Below are 19,034 nucleotides of genomic sequence, written 5' to 3'. Positions count from 1 at the left end.
GCCAACTTTCCGGACACGTAAAATGGAAGAGATATGACAACCATGGAGCCATGCAGCTTGACATTAAATTATGTGTCACATTAAATAGTCAGGACAATAGAAAAAACACAAGAACAAAAAACAAGGAGCCCAATCCTCCCCCCGGTCCTGGTCTGAACTCTAGTCTTCCCTTTTGCTATAGGAGCTTATGCAAGTTCTGCAACATCTCTGCATCCAAATGTCCTTGTTTTCAGCATACGAGGTCTACTCAGGTATTCTCTTAAGATTCTTTCAGCACCTTAATTTAAATTCCATTTAGTGCAAGTAGGAAGGGGAAAAAAAAAACACAAAAAAAATCGTATTAGCCAGATCTTTGATATCTCTTACCTAAATGATAATCTCTACATTCATTCTCCTGAAAGCCTCTGACTGTCAAAGCATCAGAAGAGATCTCTTCGCAAGTCTCAGAAAGTGGCTGGATGATGTCCAGTCTAGGCCTGGCACAGTATTCTCTTTCCTAGTGGGGGAAAAGAGAGAAACATTAATTTAAATTACATTTCTATATGTTACACAAATTAATTCTAGTTAGCCATACATATTAGTTTCTTCTCACACTCCTATGAAGAAATACCCAAGACTGGGTAGTTTATAAAGGAAAGAGGTTTAATTGACTCACAGTTCCGCTTGGCAGGAAAGGCCTCAGGAAACTTACAATCAGAAAACATTCCAAAAATAAAATAGCAACTATAAAAGATCAACTAGTGAAGAAAAACCTATCAAATCTGTGGAGAAATTATAAATTGCTAAACTTTGAAACAACTGAAAAAAAGTGGAGAAAACTGAAATATATTTAAAAATTGACCACTGTAACAATAAAAATATCAAAATCAGAATAGCCAAATTAAAAAAAAAATTTTGAACAAAATAAAAAGAAAATCACTTCACTAGACCATAGAAAAGGCTCTTTTATATGTATAAGAAAAGCATCAGCAATATGAATCTCATTTTATACTTTTGTTCCCTGGCCAAACAGCCCTTGCCTGTGAACTCCCTAAGAGCAGAAATCTGGTTTTGTTGATCTTTGATCCCTAGTGCCCAGCACAATTTCTAACACACATGTGCTTTATCAATGAATGAAAGAAAAGGAAAATACTGGGAGAAAACCTTAATAAATTAAAGTGTACCAAGCAGATTTGGAATAGTACACAACCACTAAACACAATGATGGTGGACAGCACACAGACATACGCAGGGAGAATGGAATAATGCCCATGGAAACAGGGCAATGCAGAGTAGCATATGACTATCCCTCCAACTATGTGAAGACATGCATGTATGTGAAAGGTATCACGTGGATATCTGGGGGATAATATTTGGGGGATAATACGGAATGATATAAAACAAATTTTATTCAATGTCACTAAACCATCTTTTCAGTATGAAAAAATAAAGGGGGAAGGGGAGCTTACCTCTTTGTTCCTTTTGCCTTAATTTTATTAGTTTATTCTGTGTTTAAGGATTTAAGGTGTACTTTAGTGGTCTATAAAATGAGTATCTACATATACTGGCACACACATTTTCCAATTATCTCCCAAACCCTCACTTCTTCATCTAGAAAAATCCATTTTCTATGTGCTCTATGAGGTTGGCCTGTCTTTGGCATTTATTCCCTTCAAATACTCTTTTATTAACAAAGATTTCCTTTCTTTCTTTGCTCAGTTGTTTATTAGGCTTCTCCTTTTTCATTTTACTGCTTCTTTCTTTATTTCTTCCAATCACATTCTCAATCCTTCCTGCATTCTTCCTCAAAAAGCACTGTATTTACTCCCCCAGGAGCCACTGCTTTTCTTTATTTTCAGAAAATAAATAAAATAATAGCAAACTGATGTCCTGCAACAGGGCTAGAAGCCAACCCTATTGATTTTAGTAGGTCTGAGTGTTCACTTAAGTCTATAGCATTTCATTGCCTAGCAACATGGGCACCCAGAGCTTCAGGTTACTATAGTGATGGCTTCCTAATGCAAGTGCTTGCTCAGAGAAATGCTCAAGAGCAGCTACCACTTCAAAACCAGGGCTCCCAGGGTTTTTCTCTCCCATTTTATTTCTTTCCATTTGAAAAAAAAAAAGATACAAACAAGGATAGCCCACTTGCCTACTTACTGTAAAGGACTAGAGAATCAATTACAAATTCTTTTATATACAACATCCAAAAGAAAATCCTTTACAGTACGCTCTCCTTGTTTATGCCTTGAAGCCACCCCTATTCTTGTGCTGGCAGGACCCCTGGACTCTCATAATAAAGACAAGCTCGGAATGGGGCCATCCTCAGCTTTGAAGAGAGACTGGGTGTGGATACCCCTCCGCTGGGCAATATATAAGCTTCTTCCAAAGACACGCGCAACAAAATTTAGATCATCTGCTGCTTTTTATTAGCCCCAGATTTTGATGTACCATTATTTGCACTGATAACTGAGATTTCACAACAATCCATTTCAAAGCCATAATCAAGCTACTTAGAATCACCAGGCCACTGGGAAGTAAACAAATATGTCTGGACCAACGAAAATAATGAAATGCCCTTTCTGTAATTCCCTCTGACCACAGGGACCCCTGTGGTTGCTGCCGATCAACTTCATTGCTGTCATTTCTGCTAATGCACAGTGTCAGCTTAGTTTCTTCCCCTTTCAGCAAGAGGAATCCTTCATTCCTTTTGACTAATATACCAAGAGAGATTGAAAAAAAAGGAAAAAAAAATGACTCTTTTTTTCGCTCAGCAATAGGAACAAAGGCAGGCAATGAGTAGAGTTTCGGAAAGTAAATATGTCAGGTCTAAAGGGTAATCTCTGCCAACCTTATTTTATAGGTCAGAAAGTTCTGCTCAGATTATAGCGTATGCCACTGAGGAACAACCTGATCTGGGTGTAATGCTAAAGAAGTGAACCCCGACGTGCCTTTGCATTTGGGGAGAAAATAATTACCGTTTTTTCTGAAATCTCCTTTACATAGGAAAGTACAACAAGCTGATCACAGAGAGGTGCAAGTCCACTGATGTAGAATTCAGTTTCAAACTGAGACACTGCAAACAAAAGGGATACAGGAGCCATCATTAACAGGAGCAAATGGCAGCACACATCTATCTGGAGGGACACACTAACTGGGAATGCTAGTGGACCCCTTTTTAAAAGCTAACATAAAGGGGACACCGTTGAACATACTTTGATGACTCAGCACTGCAAGTGCTTTACCATGATCAGCCCTGGAAAAGAATATGTGGAAAAGTAAACTTGCAAATTCCCATCACAAACAAAAATGAATCCAACAATAACAAGCAGCATGAATGGTCACAGGTGACACCGTGCTCAGGTGGTTTAAAAGGACATTGATGACATGAAGACACTTTGAAACCCATAGAAAGAAATGGAAACCATTATTAGTAACAGTAATACTTTTTTTTAAATTCCTGAGTTTGTTTTTCTCAATTGGGGCATTACAGTAGTACAAAGGTCACAAAGAATGTTATCTGTAATTATAAAACACTATTTTGGAGAACAGGGATATTATTTAAAGAACTTGAAGTAAAAGAAAGATGCATAAATACAGATTATGATGAAACATCACTATTTCTTAAGTGAAATAAAGGTTAGAGAAAAATAATAAATTTCTCTTTCCTTTTAAAAAATAGCCCTTTTAAAATCTAGAAGACATATTGCATCACTTAAGAAGCACATGACTTTAATTGCACTGGACCCCAAAGATCTGACAGAAAGCTTAGAAGTACACATATTATTATTATTTTATGATTCTAATTATTAACTGCTATAAAATATAAAAGAGCATTGTTTTAAGAGACTGAGTTTGGAAATGGCTTGTTTCAAGCAGAATCTAACTGATACAGTGGTGGTATTACAGAGATCCTTCCAGAAACCATACTTTACACTTAACAGATTCATTTGGGAGTAAACTCTCATTCGGACCCACCACATTTTCTAAGAGTTTCTTCATTCAGATCATCTCCACGGTTCTGTGGTATTAGCTGCAGATTTAGTTAATTTCCACACTCTTTTCCCAATTAGGGGACCTCAGTGTATCATACTGGAACCAATATTGAATGCTGAATAAGGAAATTTGGGTTATAACTTCTACTAAATTGAACTTGAACAAGTCATTTCAACTTTTCTCATCTATGAGAAAGGAATGACAGCAGAAATAAAATCCAGAATACAGATGAAACACCGAACTTTCCTTTGTCCTCCTCTTTCTTTCCCTTGCAGATCACTTAGTGTTCCTTGTCTTTGCTGACCTTTAATGATCCTCCTTACACAGCTGTTATCACAATTTAATGATTGCACCAAAATAAAATTGTGGATGACCAAAAAGATATAATAGTTAGCAACATAAATTTACAAAAAGATATTATTTCGTCTGCCTTGTCCTCAATTAAAGTACCATACAATGGAAGTCCAAGGGCAGGTGCTCTGGTCCCAGTTCTGCCACGAACACATTTTTTCCTTAACCTCTGTGGGCTTGAACTGAATGTGTTTATCCAGGTACTTAAGAATAGTTTTGGTAAAGTGGTAATGTGATAAATGTTCACAAAACAGCTTATATGGAGAACCATCTCAACCTCCACCACATGTGCAGACAGTGTTTCTAGCGTAACCAGGCTGGGGAAGAGTCTAGAGAAATTCACAGTGCTGTGTATGCATGTGGGCAGTGAAGTAGGGGGCAGGGGAGAGCTGGAATGTACACATGATATGAAACAGTATAGGGCCACAGAGGACCCAGTGATGAAAGAGGTGGCAGCTTCACATTTTAGAAGACATACGGCATATTAACAAGAGGTTTTGGTTGTCATTACTCCTGAGGTTACTAATCTCCGGACTTGTGCTCTGTTTTACTAAATCACATTCCATTTTTGAAATGCTACACATATAGTTCCCTTACCAGCATCTTGGGTGAAGAGCAGGGAATCAGAGATTCTCACAGGAATCACAGGCTTTGCTGTGCTTGTCTGCCATAGACACGCAAGGGAAAACATCTCCTAATCACAAAAGAAATGGTGGGAGGAGGAGGTATTCTCCCCACTTGGGATGCCAAACAGGCTGCCTAGTCTCACTGACAGACACTGTCGGTATTTCTCCTAAAGGTAACCAAATAAACATCAAAGGCCTTGGTTTTTGAGGATGAGCTCCAAGATACAGAACAGAGAAGCTACGAAAAATCCTACCCAAATCTTTCCTCCTCTACATCCCAACTCCCTAGTCCACAATAGCTTGTATGAATAAGACAGAAAAGTTCCTGTTCTTTAACTAAGAACATGATAGAAACTCCAATGTGTTCTAAAACAAAACAAAGAAAAACTGCAGATCACATATCTGTTTCACTTCTCAATTCCAGGTGTTGTAATAAATGCTTACTTGTTAAGTACTAAACCTTGCCAAATTTTGCTAACTGAGAATAATTTGGACACGGACTATATGCAGTGGCTAAATTACAAGCTGACAAAAATGTTATTTATAAAGAAAAGATGTGGTACCTGAAAATAATATTGTCAAGACTTCCAGATGCACAGGTAAGCAAGTAATCAACATTTGGATAAAACTGAAACTAAATTATCTTTTTGTTAAAGTAATTCCCTAATATCAATAAAAATCTCTTACAGAAAACAAAATTGCAATTATAGTAATACTCAGCATGACTCTCAAATTAAGAATTCCAAAATAATGTCCATTTATCTGGTTTTGAGTACTCTCCCACTCAGCAGTTCGTCTCTATTAATACCCACTAGTAATGATATCATGTAAAAAAGAACTCAATCCTAATGTGAGCTGCTGATTTAGGGAAATGTCTGCAGCTATTCTGCCACAAAGTAAGACATTTTAGAATAAATCATGGTGTATTGTTTTTCCATTAGTCTTTACTAATGCAGCAAAACATAATTGCTTTTAGATTGAACAAGATTCTGTTTATTTTTTATATTAATGCTGAGTCACAGAAGGGCTGGCTGCAGACAGTGGTGTCAAAACGAGCATGAAGGTATAAGGAATATTCTTCATATAGATTTAGAGAGAAAAATGTTGAATGACAATATGTATTCTTGTAAAAATACACATAAAATATATAAAAGCTTATGGACTGACTTTGTAAAATATATTCAAGTAATTATAGACTTTTTTATTTCGAATTTTCAGCCAACGAATGGAAGTTTCAGTTTATTTACTTTCACTAAAATTCTATTCTATTCCACATAAAAATGACTCTATTAATTTAAATGAAAGTATTTTGTTCTCCTAAAGGAGACTCAATTTGAATACAGGCGGCTGTCAGGTCTAATACTACAGAAGCTCATTTTTAACCTGATTATCTGGAAAAGATAAATCACAAAGAAAATAAACATAAATTCTGCTGGAGAGGAAATATATAAAAACAGGAAGCAAAAGCTGAGGAGGGTTTTTGGTTTTGTTTTGTTGTTTTGTAGTGAAAAATGCAGGCAGAGTTCCTAAAGGTAGCCACAAAAGACAGTGGCTTTACTTCAGATCAAGGTCATCCAGAAAGCCAGCTGAGGCTCGGCTCGCGGGCCCTGCAAGGAGGTGCTATGTTCACCGAGATGATGGTCTGACATTACAGTGGGCATGACAGCTGAGGCACAGCCTTCCTCCTCCTGATGGAGGTGGAAGGACTTTTGCATTCTGCTTTATTCAGGAGGATGAAGCATTCCTAGACATGCTAGAAATAACTCAAGAAAAAAGACAGAGATTCTAGTAGAGTAAGAGAGTGAGTTTCAAAAGGACTATATTCACAGGAAAATTCTATTCAGCAAAGTTTTCTAGATCCAGAATGAGGATGAGATAAATACGATTCTATATGCAGTCCTCATCCAAAAGGGAGGCTAGAGTTCTTGATCAGCTGCCCTGTGGAAATATAACGTGGGTCAAAACACAAATGACATATGCAATTTAAAATTTCCCAGTCACCACGTGCTGTAGCTTGGATGTGTGTCCCTGCCCAAATCTCATGTTGAACTGTAATCCCCAATGTCAGAGGAGGGGCCTGGTGGGAGGTGATTAGATCACGGGAATGAATTTCACATGAATGGTCATTTCTCATGAATGTTTTAGCACAATCCTCTTGGTACTGTCCTCATGACAGTGAGTTCTCACAAGATCTAGTGGTTTAAAAGTGTGTGGCGTCTACCCCTGCCTCTTGCTCCTGCCCTTGCCATGTGAGGTGCCTTCTCCCACTTTGTCTTCCACCATGATTTAAGTTTCCTGAGGCCTCTCTGGAAGTCAAGCAGATGCCAGCATCATGCTTACTGTACAGCCTGCAGGACCGTGAGAATTAAACCTCTTTTCTTTATAAATTACCCAGTCTCAGGAATTTCTTTATAGGAACGCAAGAATGGACTAATACACCACGATAAAAGAGTTCAAAAAAGAGGTGAAATTTTAATAATACATAACATACCTAAAATATTATTTCAACATGTAATAATATAAAAAGTGATTAATGAGATACTTTACGTTTTATTTCTAGACTGTCTTTGGAATTCTGTATGTGGCATAAATCAATCCACACTAGCCATACCACAAAGACTTAACAGCTACAGTGGCTAATGGTTACCACGTTTGACAGTGCAGGTCTAGACACCCAAGTTTCCCTCTTTGTCTTTAAAGTCCAGTAATTTCATTAGAACGTATCTTGGTGGTGCTCTTTATGGGTCACTATTTTCAGATACAGAGTTTGCTGTTTTAATTTATAATTTCAACTTCTGTTTCTTTGCATTTTCATGAAATTTTTCTTGACATTGTCTATAGCATTTGTCCCATTCTCTTATTTTTTCCTCAGGGACTCTTTATTTATGAATCATCTTTGCCTGTCTTTAGTATTTATCACTTAACCTTAAATCTTTTTGTCCTTATTGCTTCGTGATTTTTACAATTTTCCTCCTGCTCCTCTTCTATTCCTCTTACCAACATTATCTTTGTGTCTATTTGTTCTTGTCTTCCTTCAGGTTCAGTCTTCAATTCTGAAATGAGCTTTTATTTATAAATTCTTCCTGAAGCCTGCCACCTAATTTGAGATTTTCGAATTCTGATTTCTTACATCACTTTTTAAAGATGTCTTGTAGCTCCTTCTGAAACAGGAAATTACAGTTGTAATCTATTGTGTAGGTGTGTCTTTCTGGTATGTCTGCTTCTTATTCACTTTTTCTTAAAACTTATTATGGATTTGACCTTGCTCGCTTTTTAGGTGAAATGACCATTATTGAACTCTTAGAGCTCCCTCTTCTGCTGTTTCCATTTGGTCTGAAAAATATGGCAGCTTGCTTTCTGAGAATTCCTGGCTCAGCTCCTCCTGGGTGTTATCTGGACCTGTTTCTTTTGTTTCTATTGTCCCTGTCTTGTTCAGGCTTTCTTCTGCTCCCAGCTCCTCTCCTCAGTGGAGAGAGGAGGCCTGGCTGCTCCACAGTGTGAGTTCTCAGGGGTAGCTGGACTGCCTAGCCTCTCACACCTAACTGCAGGTCCTGGACCCACTGTTCTCAGAGCAGCCTGTTGGCCTTTCCATGAATGCCAACTGGCTATCTTAGAGTTCCCCTGGCCTCAAGTCTGCTAGATGGCCACTTGCTCCCCTCTGATTTCTCTCACAGAGATGCTGATACCACCCTGCAGCTATCAGTGTTTTATTTTCCCATTAATTTGTGTTTTGGGGCTCTTAGGACTACCTTTGTCACTAAGTTTTGTTGTAAATGTCGTCTGTGGGTTTTTGGTTCTGTGACCAAGTTGTTCTGCTTTTATGGGAGGACTCAGGTAGTTGAAAAATTATGTTGCCACTGCCACCACATTCCCAGAATCTTCTAACCACAAAATTTTCACATATTGGTGTTATACATGTTTTATACATCAACCTTACATTGCCCAGGGCAATGGAGTCAGCAGGAGAGTCACAAATAGATCAACAGTGTCTGGCCCTCGATAGCTTACACACTATCAGTTTCAGAATGAATGCCATAGGATTGGTATAAAAATTAATATGAAAGAACTTTCTCATACCTTGGGTCTAATAATCTCTGAGGGTTACAACTTAATTCAATGAAGAGTGACTGAGGCTGGGTGCAGTGGCTCACGCCTATAATCCCAGCACTTTGGGAGGCCGAGGTGGACAGATCACTTGAGGTCAGGAGTTCGAGACCAGCCTGGCCACCATGGTAAAACTCTGTCTCTACTAAAAATACAAAAATTAGCTGGGAGTGGTGACATGCATCGGTAGCCCCAGCTACTTGGGAGGTTGAGGCAGGAGAATCACTTGAACCTGCGAGCACCCAGGAGGCAGAGGCTGTAGTAAGCCGAGATCCTGCCACTGCACACTAGCCTGGGTGACAGAGCGAGACTCTGCCTCAGGAAAAAAAAAAAAAAAAAAAGAGTAACTGAGTACCAATTACACATGAGACACTCTTCTAGATGCATCAAGATGACTAAGACCTGACCCTGACTTAAAGGAGATTGTGAGTCTGCATATTTAAAGAAATAATTAGCCCAGGTACAGAGGCTCACGTTTGTAATCCCAGCACTTTGGGAGGCCAAGGCAGGTGGATCACGAGGTCAGAAGTTCAAAACCAGCTTGGCCAAGATGGTGAAACCCCGTCTCTACTAAAAATACAAATATTAGCCAGGTGTGGTGGCAGGCGCCTGTAATCCCAGCTACTTGGGAGGCTGAGGCAGAGAACTGCTTGAACCTGGGAGGCGGAGGTTGCAGTGAGCTGAGATCGCACCACTGTACTCCAGCCTAGGCAACAGAGCAAAACTCCATCTCAAAAAAAAAAAAAAAAAAAAAAAAAAAGAGAGATAATTAAAATACCACATGCTATGAGAAAAACAGGAACAGGTGTTAAACAAAAAATAGTACAGTGCAGGAAAATTTAGCTGCTGAGGAGGTACAGATGAGGGTGGAAACAGCAGCAATAATCATGACCATAAGCCCCTTAAGCCAGAAATGGTGTGCATAACATGAGAGAAAACAATCTCTTCATTTCATTAAAAAAAAAAAAAACAAATTGCTTAAAACCCTAATGGATATTAGATTACAAAGGATAAAAATCAAAATTTTGTTTAAAGAAAAAAACCATCCTCCAATAATTACCAACTAGTTTATCCCACTTCTTATCTGTGTATTCAGACCTATGAGACAACATTAAATCAATATTCTTACTACTTGTACCTCTGTCATGTATGTTTATAGATAGATTTTACTGAAAAATGCAATTATAAAAGGTATCAATCTCCTCAGAATCATTCAGCAAGCCCTTATTTATATCTTCCCCAAATTTTCTTTCAATTACTTTTATAAAACAGAATTTTCATTTTTCTCACTGTAACTAAATATAATACTAATAATAGCTTCCATTTAATGAACATTACTATGCTGTGAGGCAGTATCCTAAATATCGCTTTTCACCACAACAACTCCATGGTTATTTTAGAGAGGCAAGGAAGCTCAGAGGGGTTAAGTAACTTGACTAAAGTCACTGAAGTGGAAGGTAAGAGAAGTAGGAATCTGAAGTCTTCTTTTTCCCAACTATAAGTCACACGAGAAAATATAAGTCAGGGTCGGGTATGGTGGCTCATGCCTGTAATCCCAGCACTTTGGGAGGCCAAGGTGGGAGGATTTCTTAAGCCCAATTCGATACCAGCCTGGTCAACCTAGGGAGACCATATCTTTACAAAAAACTAAAAAATTAGCCAGGCGTGGTAGTGCACGCCTGTAGTCCCAGCTACTTAGAAGGCTGAGGTGGGAGGATCGCTTTGGCCCAGGAGGTTGAGGTTGCAGTAAGGCATGATTATGCCACTGCACTAAAGCCTGGGCAAAGAGCAAGACCCTATATCAAAACAAGGAGGGGGAGAGGGAGGGGGAGGAGGAAGGGGGGAAGAGTAGCGGGAAAGGGAAGGGGAAAGGTGGGGGGAAAGGGAAGAATATCAGAATTCGGAGATGCTTAGATTCAAAGCACACTGCAGTTGGCAAGAACAGAAGTGAGGGCTCTCTGGTGATTCTGCTGCACACAGTCAGGGTGCCCCAGGCCCTCTCTTGAATTTGTAGTGCTACTGCAAGGGCTAAAGCTCTGCGGTACACAGAACTTGCACTGCCTTTTTCCCCCCATTTCTTATCCCCTTATTGGTCCCCAAATGTCCATTAGCTAAATGTTACCCAGATTTCTTTACTGAAGTTAAATAAGGTGACATCCCACAGATCTTAGCTTCTATGATTCTTAAAGAAACAAACAAAAAAGTGTGTCAAGCAATTTATAAATAAGAACAAATACCTTTCACTGTCTTATATTCATTTATGAAAACACATTGAGGGCCCTTTATGATAGGTAGTGTCTTGTCCCAAGAGATTCTGGCCGCTTAGTCACCAGATATTAGTATTTTATAATCAACTGGATGTAATTCCCACAGACTTTTCAATAAGTTTGGACATTCTGTCAGTATGACCACTTATCACTGAAAATACATTTGGAAATCACAGCACTTCAACAGCTTCAGGGCTGTGCTACGAAGCAGACACATTAAAGTAAAACTGACTTTACAATGCTTTACATCAGCAAATTATGGAGAAGACCTGATACATGAAGTGAAATTGAAAAGAATGGCTAATGGACAAAACAACAAAAACATTCAAATTCCACTCCTAACAACAAAAACCTAAGTCTATGGTACTGAGTGGGGAAAGAGTTGTTACATCCCTCCCAAAAGAAGGAATAGATGAACAGATATGTAATAAAGCAAATATAGTAAAATCTTAACTGCAGAATCTTGGAGGTTCTGTGCACTACAAAGGTCTTTAAGGAAAGTTTCATAATAATATGTTAGAAAAAAATTCAATGCAGAACAGAAGAATTAATATATTACAGAGATTTATGCTGAACTATCTATAACAGAACAGAAAACCATACATACCTAGACCCTCAAGTAAAAACACCTTGAATAATGCCAGTTGTCACCATTTCTATTGAGACTCACACTAAGAGATGAAACCACATCACTCCTGGGCACACACACGAAAAGATCCCACTACTGTAACCCATATAGCTGAATCAAAATGATAACAGGTGGATAAAGAGAGATACTTAGATCCAGGAAAGAATTATAACACAACTCTCCTCCACTATGAAAACAGATCTTCAATGTTCAGGTCATTGTTTTTTCAATCAATTAAGAGACTGAAAAAAGAATGATGCGCTAAATTCTAAGACCACAGTATATGATCAACTGAAGATACAGACAATACTGAAAGTAAAAAAGATTTCCCTTCCTTTGTCTTCCCTTTCTTCCTGGCTTGTCATTTGATATAGATTCTCATACAGTTGTTTAATCTCAATTATTAAACAAAATTCCATATGAAATTAAGACCAAGAAGTCAACCATTAATTCCTTGCATGTAAGTCAACTGCCCCTGGCAGAAAACTCCCAAAATATGACACACAAACAATGGCTTCATTTCCCAACATCATGATGTCAGCTCTCCTATTACCATACCACAGAGATCATGGAAGACTTTGGTGAAAAGTACCAGAGGGTCAGGGAGTCCTGTGAGAATACAAGAGTTGCAAGTGAAGTTAAAATATGGATGCCAGGCACAAACCACAATCTATTTTTAACAATGCAATCTGAAAGAAAACATAATGTACCAAAAGCCCTATGTATAGAGAATCTCTTCATGTGTTGGTGATTGACCAAGAAGCTTAATCTTCATTATGTTATTATTATTTTTCATTTAACAGAATAAATCAATAGCCTATATGAATAGGAATAACTTTTGTGCTATTTTTGAGAGTCTGAGCTGTAAGTGAAAGAGTTACAAATATTTGGTTTCTAAGAAATGTACAGCCATACATATTTCTTTAACCTTAATGCCATTTTCACCTCATTTACCAAAGAACAGTGGTTCACACTATTCAGGGCTAAAGGAAATTGTAATCCAGACCTCTTAATATTTCCCTTTCTGTTATCCTACTCAAGGACTCTTATCCAAACCATTTTGCCTCCTGCTGTGGAAATGGCTTATATTCTTAAAGGTTTACTCTTAAGAGGGGAAAAAATGGTACTTAACCATTAACCATAGTAGTAAAATGTCAGTAATGTGATACTGTTAGTACCCACATATGGTCTATTTCACACAAATTACAGTACGGATGAACCACACTGCAATAATGTGATCCCAGGGTTCTAGGCTAATAGGGCCACCACTGAGCCAGCTATCAGCAGTCACAGAGTTGGGATGGAAGTGTGCATGGTGATAATAACCATCATGGTTTAGTGAGCATCTACTGTGTGCCAAGTACCATGTTAGGCACATTTCTTATGCCATGTCTAATTCCCACAACCATCCTGAAAGAAAGATATTATCACCTCCATTTAACAGGTGAGAAAAGGATGGTCAAGAAGGTTAAGTAACCTCATCAAGATCACAGACTTCAGCAAACTTCCTTGCCTCCCTGGAAGCTTTCTGGTGGTTCTGTAGAGTTAGATTCTACCCAATTTTAACGCTATAGTAGTAAGATCTTGGACAAGTCATTTACCTCCTGAGCCTCAATTTCTTCATCTATAGAATAAAAAGCAAACTACCTGCACTTCAAGAGTTCCTGTGAGGATAAAGTGAGTTACTGCAGTTTATGTACACAGCACAATGCCCTCCACCTAGCATATGATCAATAAATATCAACTAAGGAAAGAAGATGACAATTGCCACATTTTTATACCTTTCTGGCAATTTATAATATCCAAATACTAATCTCTCAGGACATTGCATTGAGATGTTGAGATGCTTTTGTTTTTATTTTCTGGTAGGCAAGGAAAGAAGAAAAAGATACTGAAACAATTATCTATATAATCTAGTTATAAGTCTTGTCTCTTATCTTGGTCCTCAGTTTTTCTCAGCACTACTACATTCTTCATATACCTATGCTGCACAATCTGAACTATGTATTTATCCTCCTAAAGTTAAAAAAAAAAACACGATTAAAACTCTCTGCCAACTTCTGACTTCAAGTACAAAATAGCCCAGATTTAAATGTTATAACTACACTAGCCATGTGGGTAATGGATGTCTTTCCGTTTACAGAAATAGAGTCATGTGCAAATAATTTATTTCAACTTCACCTTGGCAGAATAACCCACCAAATTTATATCACCCATCCACCAAGCAAATGGGCAAATGAGCTTTTCAGCTGACTTACAATATGGCAATTTTTTTCCTCAGAATAATTTTTTCAAACTAAATTATAAAAGTCATGGTATATCATCCAGGGCATACTTCTGAACAGCCGTTTACCAGAGTCACTGATTCATTCAACTCAATATTATTAAGCACCTTCTACATGCAAGTATTGTGCCAGGTCCTTAAGATACAAACGGTGAGCAAAAACAGACCCCGTGTGTGCTCACAAGGAGGTGACAATCTGGTAGAAAAGACAGAAATGCATCGAATAATCACAGGATCACTGGCACCCATGACAAGTGCTAGGAAGGGGAGGAGGCCTGCAGTATTGTACTTGACTTGACTCAGTCAGGGAGGTCCAGTGGCTTTCCCAGGAAAGCAACACTCAAGCCGAAGAATGTGCTAGACAAGGGGAAGGAGAGGCATGGACAGGTGAAAGGTCAGTGTGGCTGCAGCACAGAGACCAGGGAGAAGCTTGGTGTAAGCTACAGCTGGAGAGGCGGGTAGGGGCCAATACAGATCTCTGTGATCCACGGAGGAGTTCCACCTGCACCCTGTGAACGATGTGGAGGAACTGAAGGATGATGACAAGATCTGATCTGTATTTTGACAGCAGAGGGGAGAGTAGATGAGAGTAATTCACAGTGGAAGAAGATAAACCAGTTAGGAGGCTGCTGCAGGGGTCCAGGCAAAAGACTATGGCAGTCTGGGTGAGATTAATGAAGATGAAAATTTTGAATTAAGTTTTACATCCACAGAAGGCAAGTGTTGGAGCCATACCTATTTCAACATATCGACTTGGCAAATCCCTCATTTCACTGGCATGCCGTTCCTTCACTGAGCATATCTGGAAAATAAGTTCGCAGGTTATTTTATTCATTTGATGGAAAATTCTTCATAACATTTTATTCAATATATGCTATCTTTGTTAAATTAACCATGTAGCACTGCAGATGGAGTGCTACCCTATGACTACACTATGACTTAAATGACAGAAATTAATGTAAATGACATATAACAATCACTATTTATATTCACCAACATTATTCCTCAGTAAAGCCTTATTCACATAAGTTCAGCTTTCCTGGTGAGACTGAACCTGAAGTCAAGTACTAATCCAAGTACAATTTCTGTCTGTGATCAGGGTTTTTTCCTTTTTCTTTTACATAGTGTTCTTTTACAGCTGCTACCATAACTGTAACTATAATATGGAAAATTCTAAAATATGGAAAAACTCAAAGTGGAAAACAAACATTAGTCATTGTCCCAGCACAAAGAGAACACCATTAATAATCTTCTTTTTTACGAAAGCTACTTTTATTAACCTAACAATTTAATACAAGTAATTCGGTATGTCATTTAAAGATTCTTCTACAACATAATTCTGTAAAGTCTTTATAATACAGCGGGTCCTCCACATCCTTGGGTTTTGTATCCATGAATTCTACCTTCACAGACTTAACCAAACAAGGATCAGAAATATTCAGGAAAAAAAAAAAAATGCCACAAAATTCCAAAAAGCAAAACTTGACCAGTTGCTGCACACCAACTACTTCATTAAGTCCATGCAAATGCAGTGATATGTAGGCACTGTATCAGGTGTTATAAGTAATCTACAGATAATTTAAAGTATACAGGAGGATGTGCATAGCTTACATGCAAACACTACATCATTTTATATATGCAAATATTACATCATTTATATAAGCATCAGAGGAGCCCAGGATCCACAGGGGTTCTGGAACCAATTCCCCACAGATAACGGGGATGACTACATTTTATTACATGAATGTACTACATTTAATCAACCCCCTTTGGGGGCATAGTTTTTTTGTTTTTATATCTATTGTAAGCAATAGTGCAATCAACATACTTATATAGAAAAGTTCAGGACTTTTGTTTCCTTAGGATAAATTCCTAGAAGTTGAGTTGATACCAATAGGTATGTACACTTTTGTAAGGTTTTGTTTTTTAATATACGTAGTATAATGAATTGCTGCCCAGCAACACTGCAGCAACTCAGTGAATGCAGAGTGCTCACTTTCCCTAATGCAGGGCTTGAACCCATGGCTACAGAGGTAGAAGCCTCCACACAGAAGCAACCACTGTCTTCTTCCTTGATTGGTTTCTGCCATTTGTCTCTTGTCCGTTTCATATAATTTCCTGTCCGCTCTCCAATTTTCTTCCCTTCTGGTAGACTTTTGAGCTTATAAGTGATCCACTATTCTTTCCACACTTACTAGGGAACTATTAAATCATCTAATGGCACATTCCACAATGCCAGATGGACAACTGTTTTAATGTGCTGATATAAGTACATGAGGAACAGTCTTTCAAGTGGTTTGAAGTGTAATAAAAAAGCAAATGTAACAGCAATATTAGTGAACACTTTTTGGGCACTTACTGGCACCGCTCCTGAGTTAAGCCCTTTGTGAAATAGATATCATTATTTTCTTAAGATTATAGTGCAGCGGGGGAGACACAAAAATAAGGCACTTTACTGAAGTGTGACGGGGAAGTACAGAGCAGGGGCATCTCCTGCTAGGGCAGGAAGACTTCCTGGAAGAAGTGACATGTAAGTTGAAACAGGAGAGACAGCACAGGAGAACAGGGTGATGTGACAGCATAGGGCCTTCAACTGGAAGTTCAATCAGACAGAAATGGAGGGCACGGGGGAAGAAGGGGACAGAGCTGAGGCTGGAGAGGAATGGAGAGGTAGATCACGCAGAACCTTGGAAGTCATGCTTATGATCAATCATCCTATGGGCAAGGAGGGGACTGACCTTATCTGACCTGCACTTAGATTATTCTAACTACACTGTTGAGCACAGGTTTAGTTGGGGCAAAACCAGCACCAAAAAGACTTGACAGGAAGATGAAGTGCAGAGATTTGAGGGACACTGACAGAACTGGAGGGCTGACAGTCTTCCGACACTCAGACACCCCTGAAAGACAACATTATAATGTCTAATCTCGAGATGAGGACACTGAAGCTCTGTGAGTGATGCCAGACTGCCTGGTCAGAGTTGGAATTCACACCAAGGCCTGACTGGTATCTCGTTGGCCATGCCACAGCTTGAGAACAAGGACGCACTACACTACTGGTAGCTGGGCATGGCTCTACTGTACTCCTCAGCTCTGCAGTCTGGGCTCACCCAGCACCTGTCTCATAGGTAGAAAGTGGCAGGTAGAGGTGGGTGAATAGGTAAGTGCTGCCCTAAGCTCATGTCCTGCATGAGCACAAATCAATGATTATAAGAGCCCTTTACCATTGACAGGTGGGTTCTTGCCCATGAACTCTAATCTGCTCCCTCCAACTGTCTCCTCCATTTCTCCATATGGGTGGATAACAGGCATCTCTCAAGTAGACACACCTAAAACCAACTCTTGCCTTTTTCACTCTAAACATGCTCTATCAATAGTCTTTCCCATTTCAGCAAAAGGTAGCTTCACCTTCCATTATGTTAGGTGACTGTGATCTCACACTCCACATGCAAGTGTCAACAAATACTGCAGAGTCCACCATCAAAATATATCCAGGATCTGGTCATTTCTTACCAGCTACATTACACTGATCCGAGACAACATTATTTTTTACGGAGATGACTGCAGTAGCCTAACTGGTCTCCCCTCTTGGCTGCCCCTTTGCTATTTAGCTCCACACAGCAACCAGAGATCCTTCTAAAACACAAGTTAGATCACTTAACTGACTCCACAACAGCTCAAAGCCTTGTGCTGGCTTCCTACCTCACTCAAATTAAAAGCCCAAGACTTCTCAAGGGCCCCTGGGCTCCAACATCATTTGCTCCTCCACCCTATCCTCCCCCACCCTCACTTACATCCCTCTCCTCCACACCTGCTCCACTCACTCTGACACAAACAGCTTCCTTGCTATTCCTCAAAAGCACACCAATCACACTCCTGCTTCAAGAATTCTTGTACTCCTGCTCCTTCTGCTAACACCTCCTACCCCAGGCCCCCACAGAGCTGCATAACTTTTCTCTCCAGATCTCCGACCAAATGACATATTAGTTATTGGACAGGCCATTCCCGGACCACCCTATAGTAAATGGTACCTGCCCCAATCCCTTTTCCTATTATCCTGTTAAAATGTCCTCCTTTTTATTTGTCACCTTCAACATGCTATACTTACTTTTGTCCACCCTCCTCACTAGAACATAAATTCCCCAAGGGAAGGAACTTACTCATTTGTCTATTCGTGTTCTGCAACACTAGAACACTGCCTGGCACACTGCAGGCACCTGGTAAATGTTTGTTGGGCAAATGAATGAATGAAGTAAATGGTAAGCTCCAGTTGCACACTTTATTATACTGTTTCTGGTTGCTTCTCCTCAACAAGATTGCTGTCTCTCTGAAGAAAGACCATGTCCTTATCTCCTCTTCCTTCAACAGAACTCACTAAGAGTCTACACTGAGAAGTGCTCAACATACAGAACTGAGTTTGAAGAAAAGGAACCTCCCATAAAATGAAATATTTGACATAAAAATTGTATAGAAGCTGGATCTTAACTTAGGCATAGAGAAAGGGTATTTGTTTCCCACGGTTGCTATAACAGACTGCCACACTTGGTGGTTTAAAACAACAGAGACATATTCTCTTACAGTTCTGCAGGCTAGAAGTCTGAAATCAGGTTCACTGGGCTAAAATCAAGGTGTTGGCAGGGCTGTACTTCCTCTGGAGGCTCTAGGGGACAATCTGCTGTCTCCTCCAGCTTTCTGGTGGCTGCCACCATTCGCTGGCCACCTCACTCCAATTTCTGCCTCCACAGTGGTACTGCCTTCTCCTCCTCTCTTCCATGTTAGCATCTCTCTCTGCCTCCCTC

The 19,034-nt window shown here is 39.3% G+C and overlaps 1 protein-coding gene across 1 annotated transcript in view; it reads right to left on the bottom strand.

Annotated features, from left to right (window-relative positions):
• Positions 1-19,034, bottom strand: part of VPS41 (VPS41 subunit of HOPS complex) — a 185,044-nt gene that overhangs the window by 49,154 nt on the left and 116,856 nt on the right. The window contains exons 10-12 of the mRNA XM_007981558.3: positions 14,971-15,037; positions 2,958-3,055; positions 367-496 (exon numbers count right to left, since the gene is read on the bottom strand). Of these exons, the coding sequence (XP_007979749.2) occupies positions 367-496; positions 2,958-3,055; positions 14,971-15,037 (295 nt within the window). The remainder of the gene's footprint in view (positions 1-366; positions 497-2,957; positions 3,056-14,970; positions 15,038-19,034) is intronic.

Source organism: Chlorocebus sabaeus, chromosome 21 (genome assembly GCF_047675955.1).
Source record: "Chlorocebus sabaeus isolate Y175 chromosome 21, mChlSab1.0.hap1, whole genome shotgun sequence".
NCBI lineage: Eukaryota > Metazoa > Chordata > Mammalia > Primates > Cercopithecidae > Chlorocebus > Chlorocebus sabaeus.
Note: the sequence above shows the minus strand (reverse complement) of the source record. Positions and strands in the feature narration are given on the sequence as shown.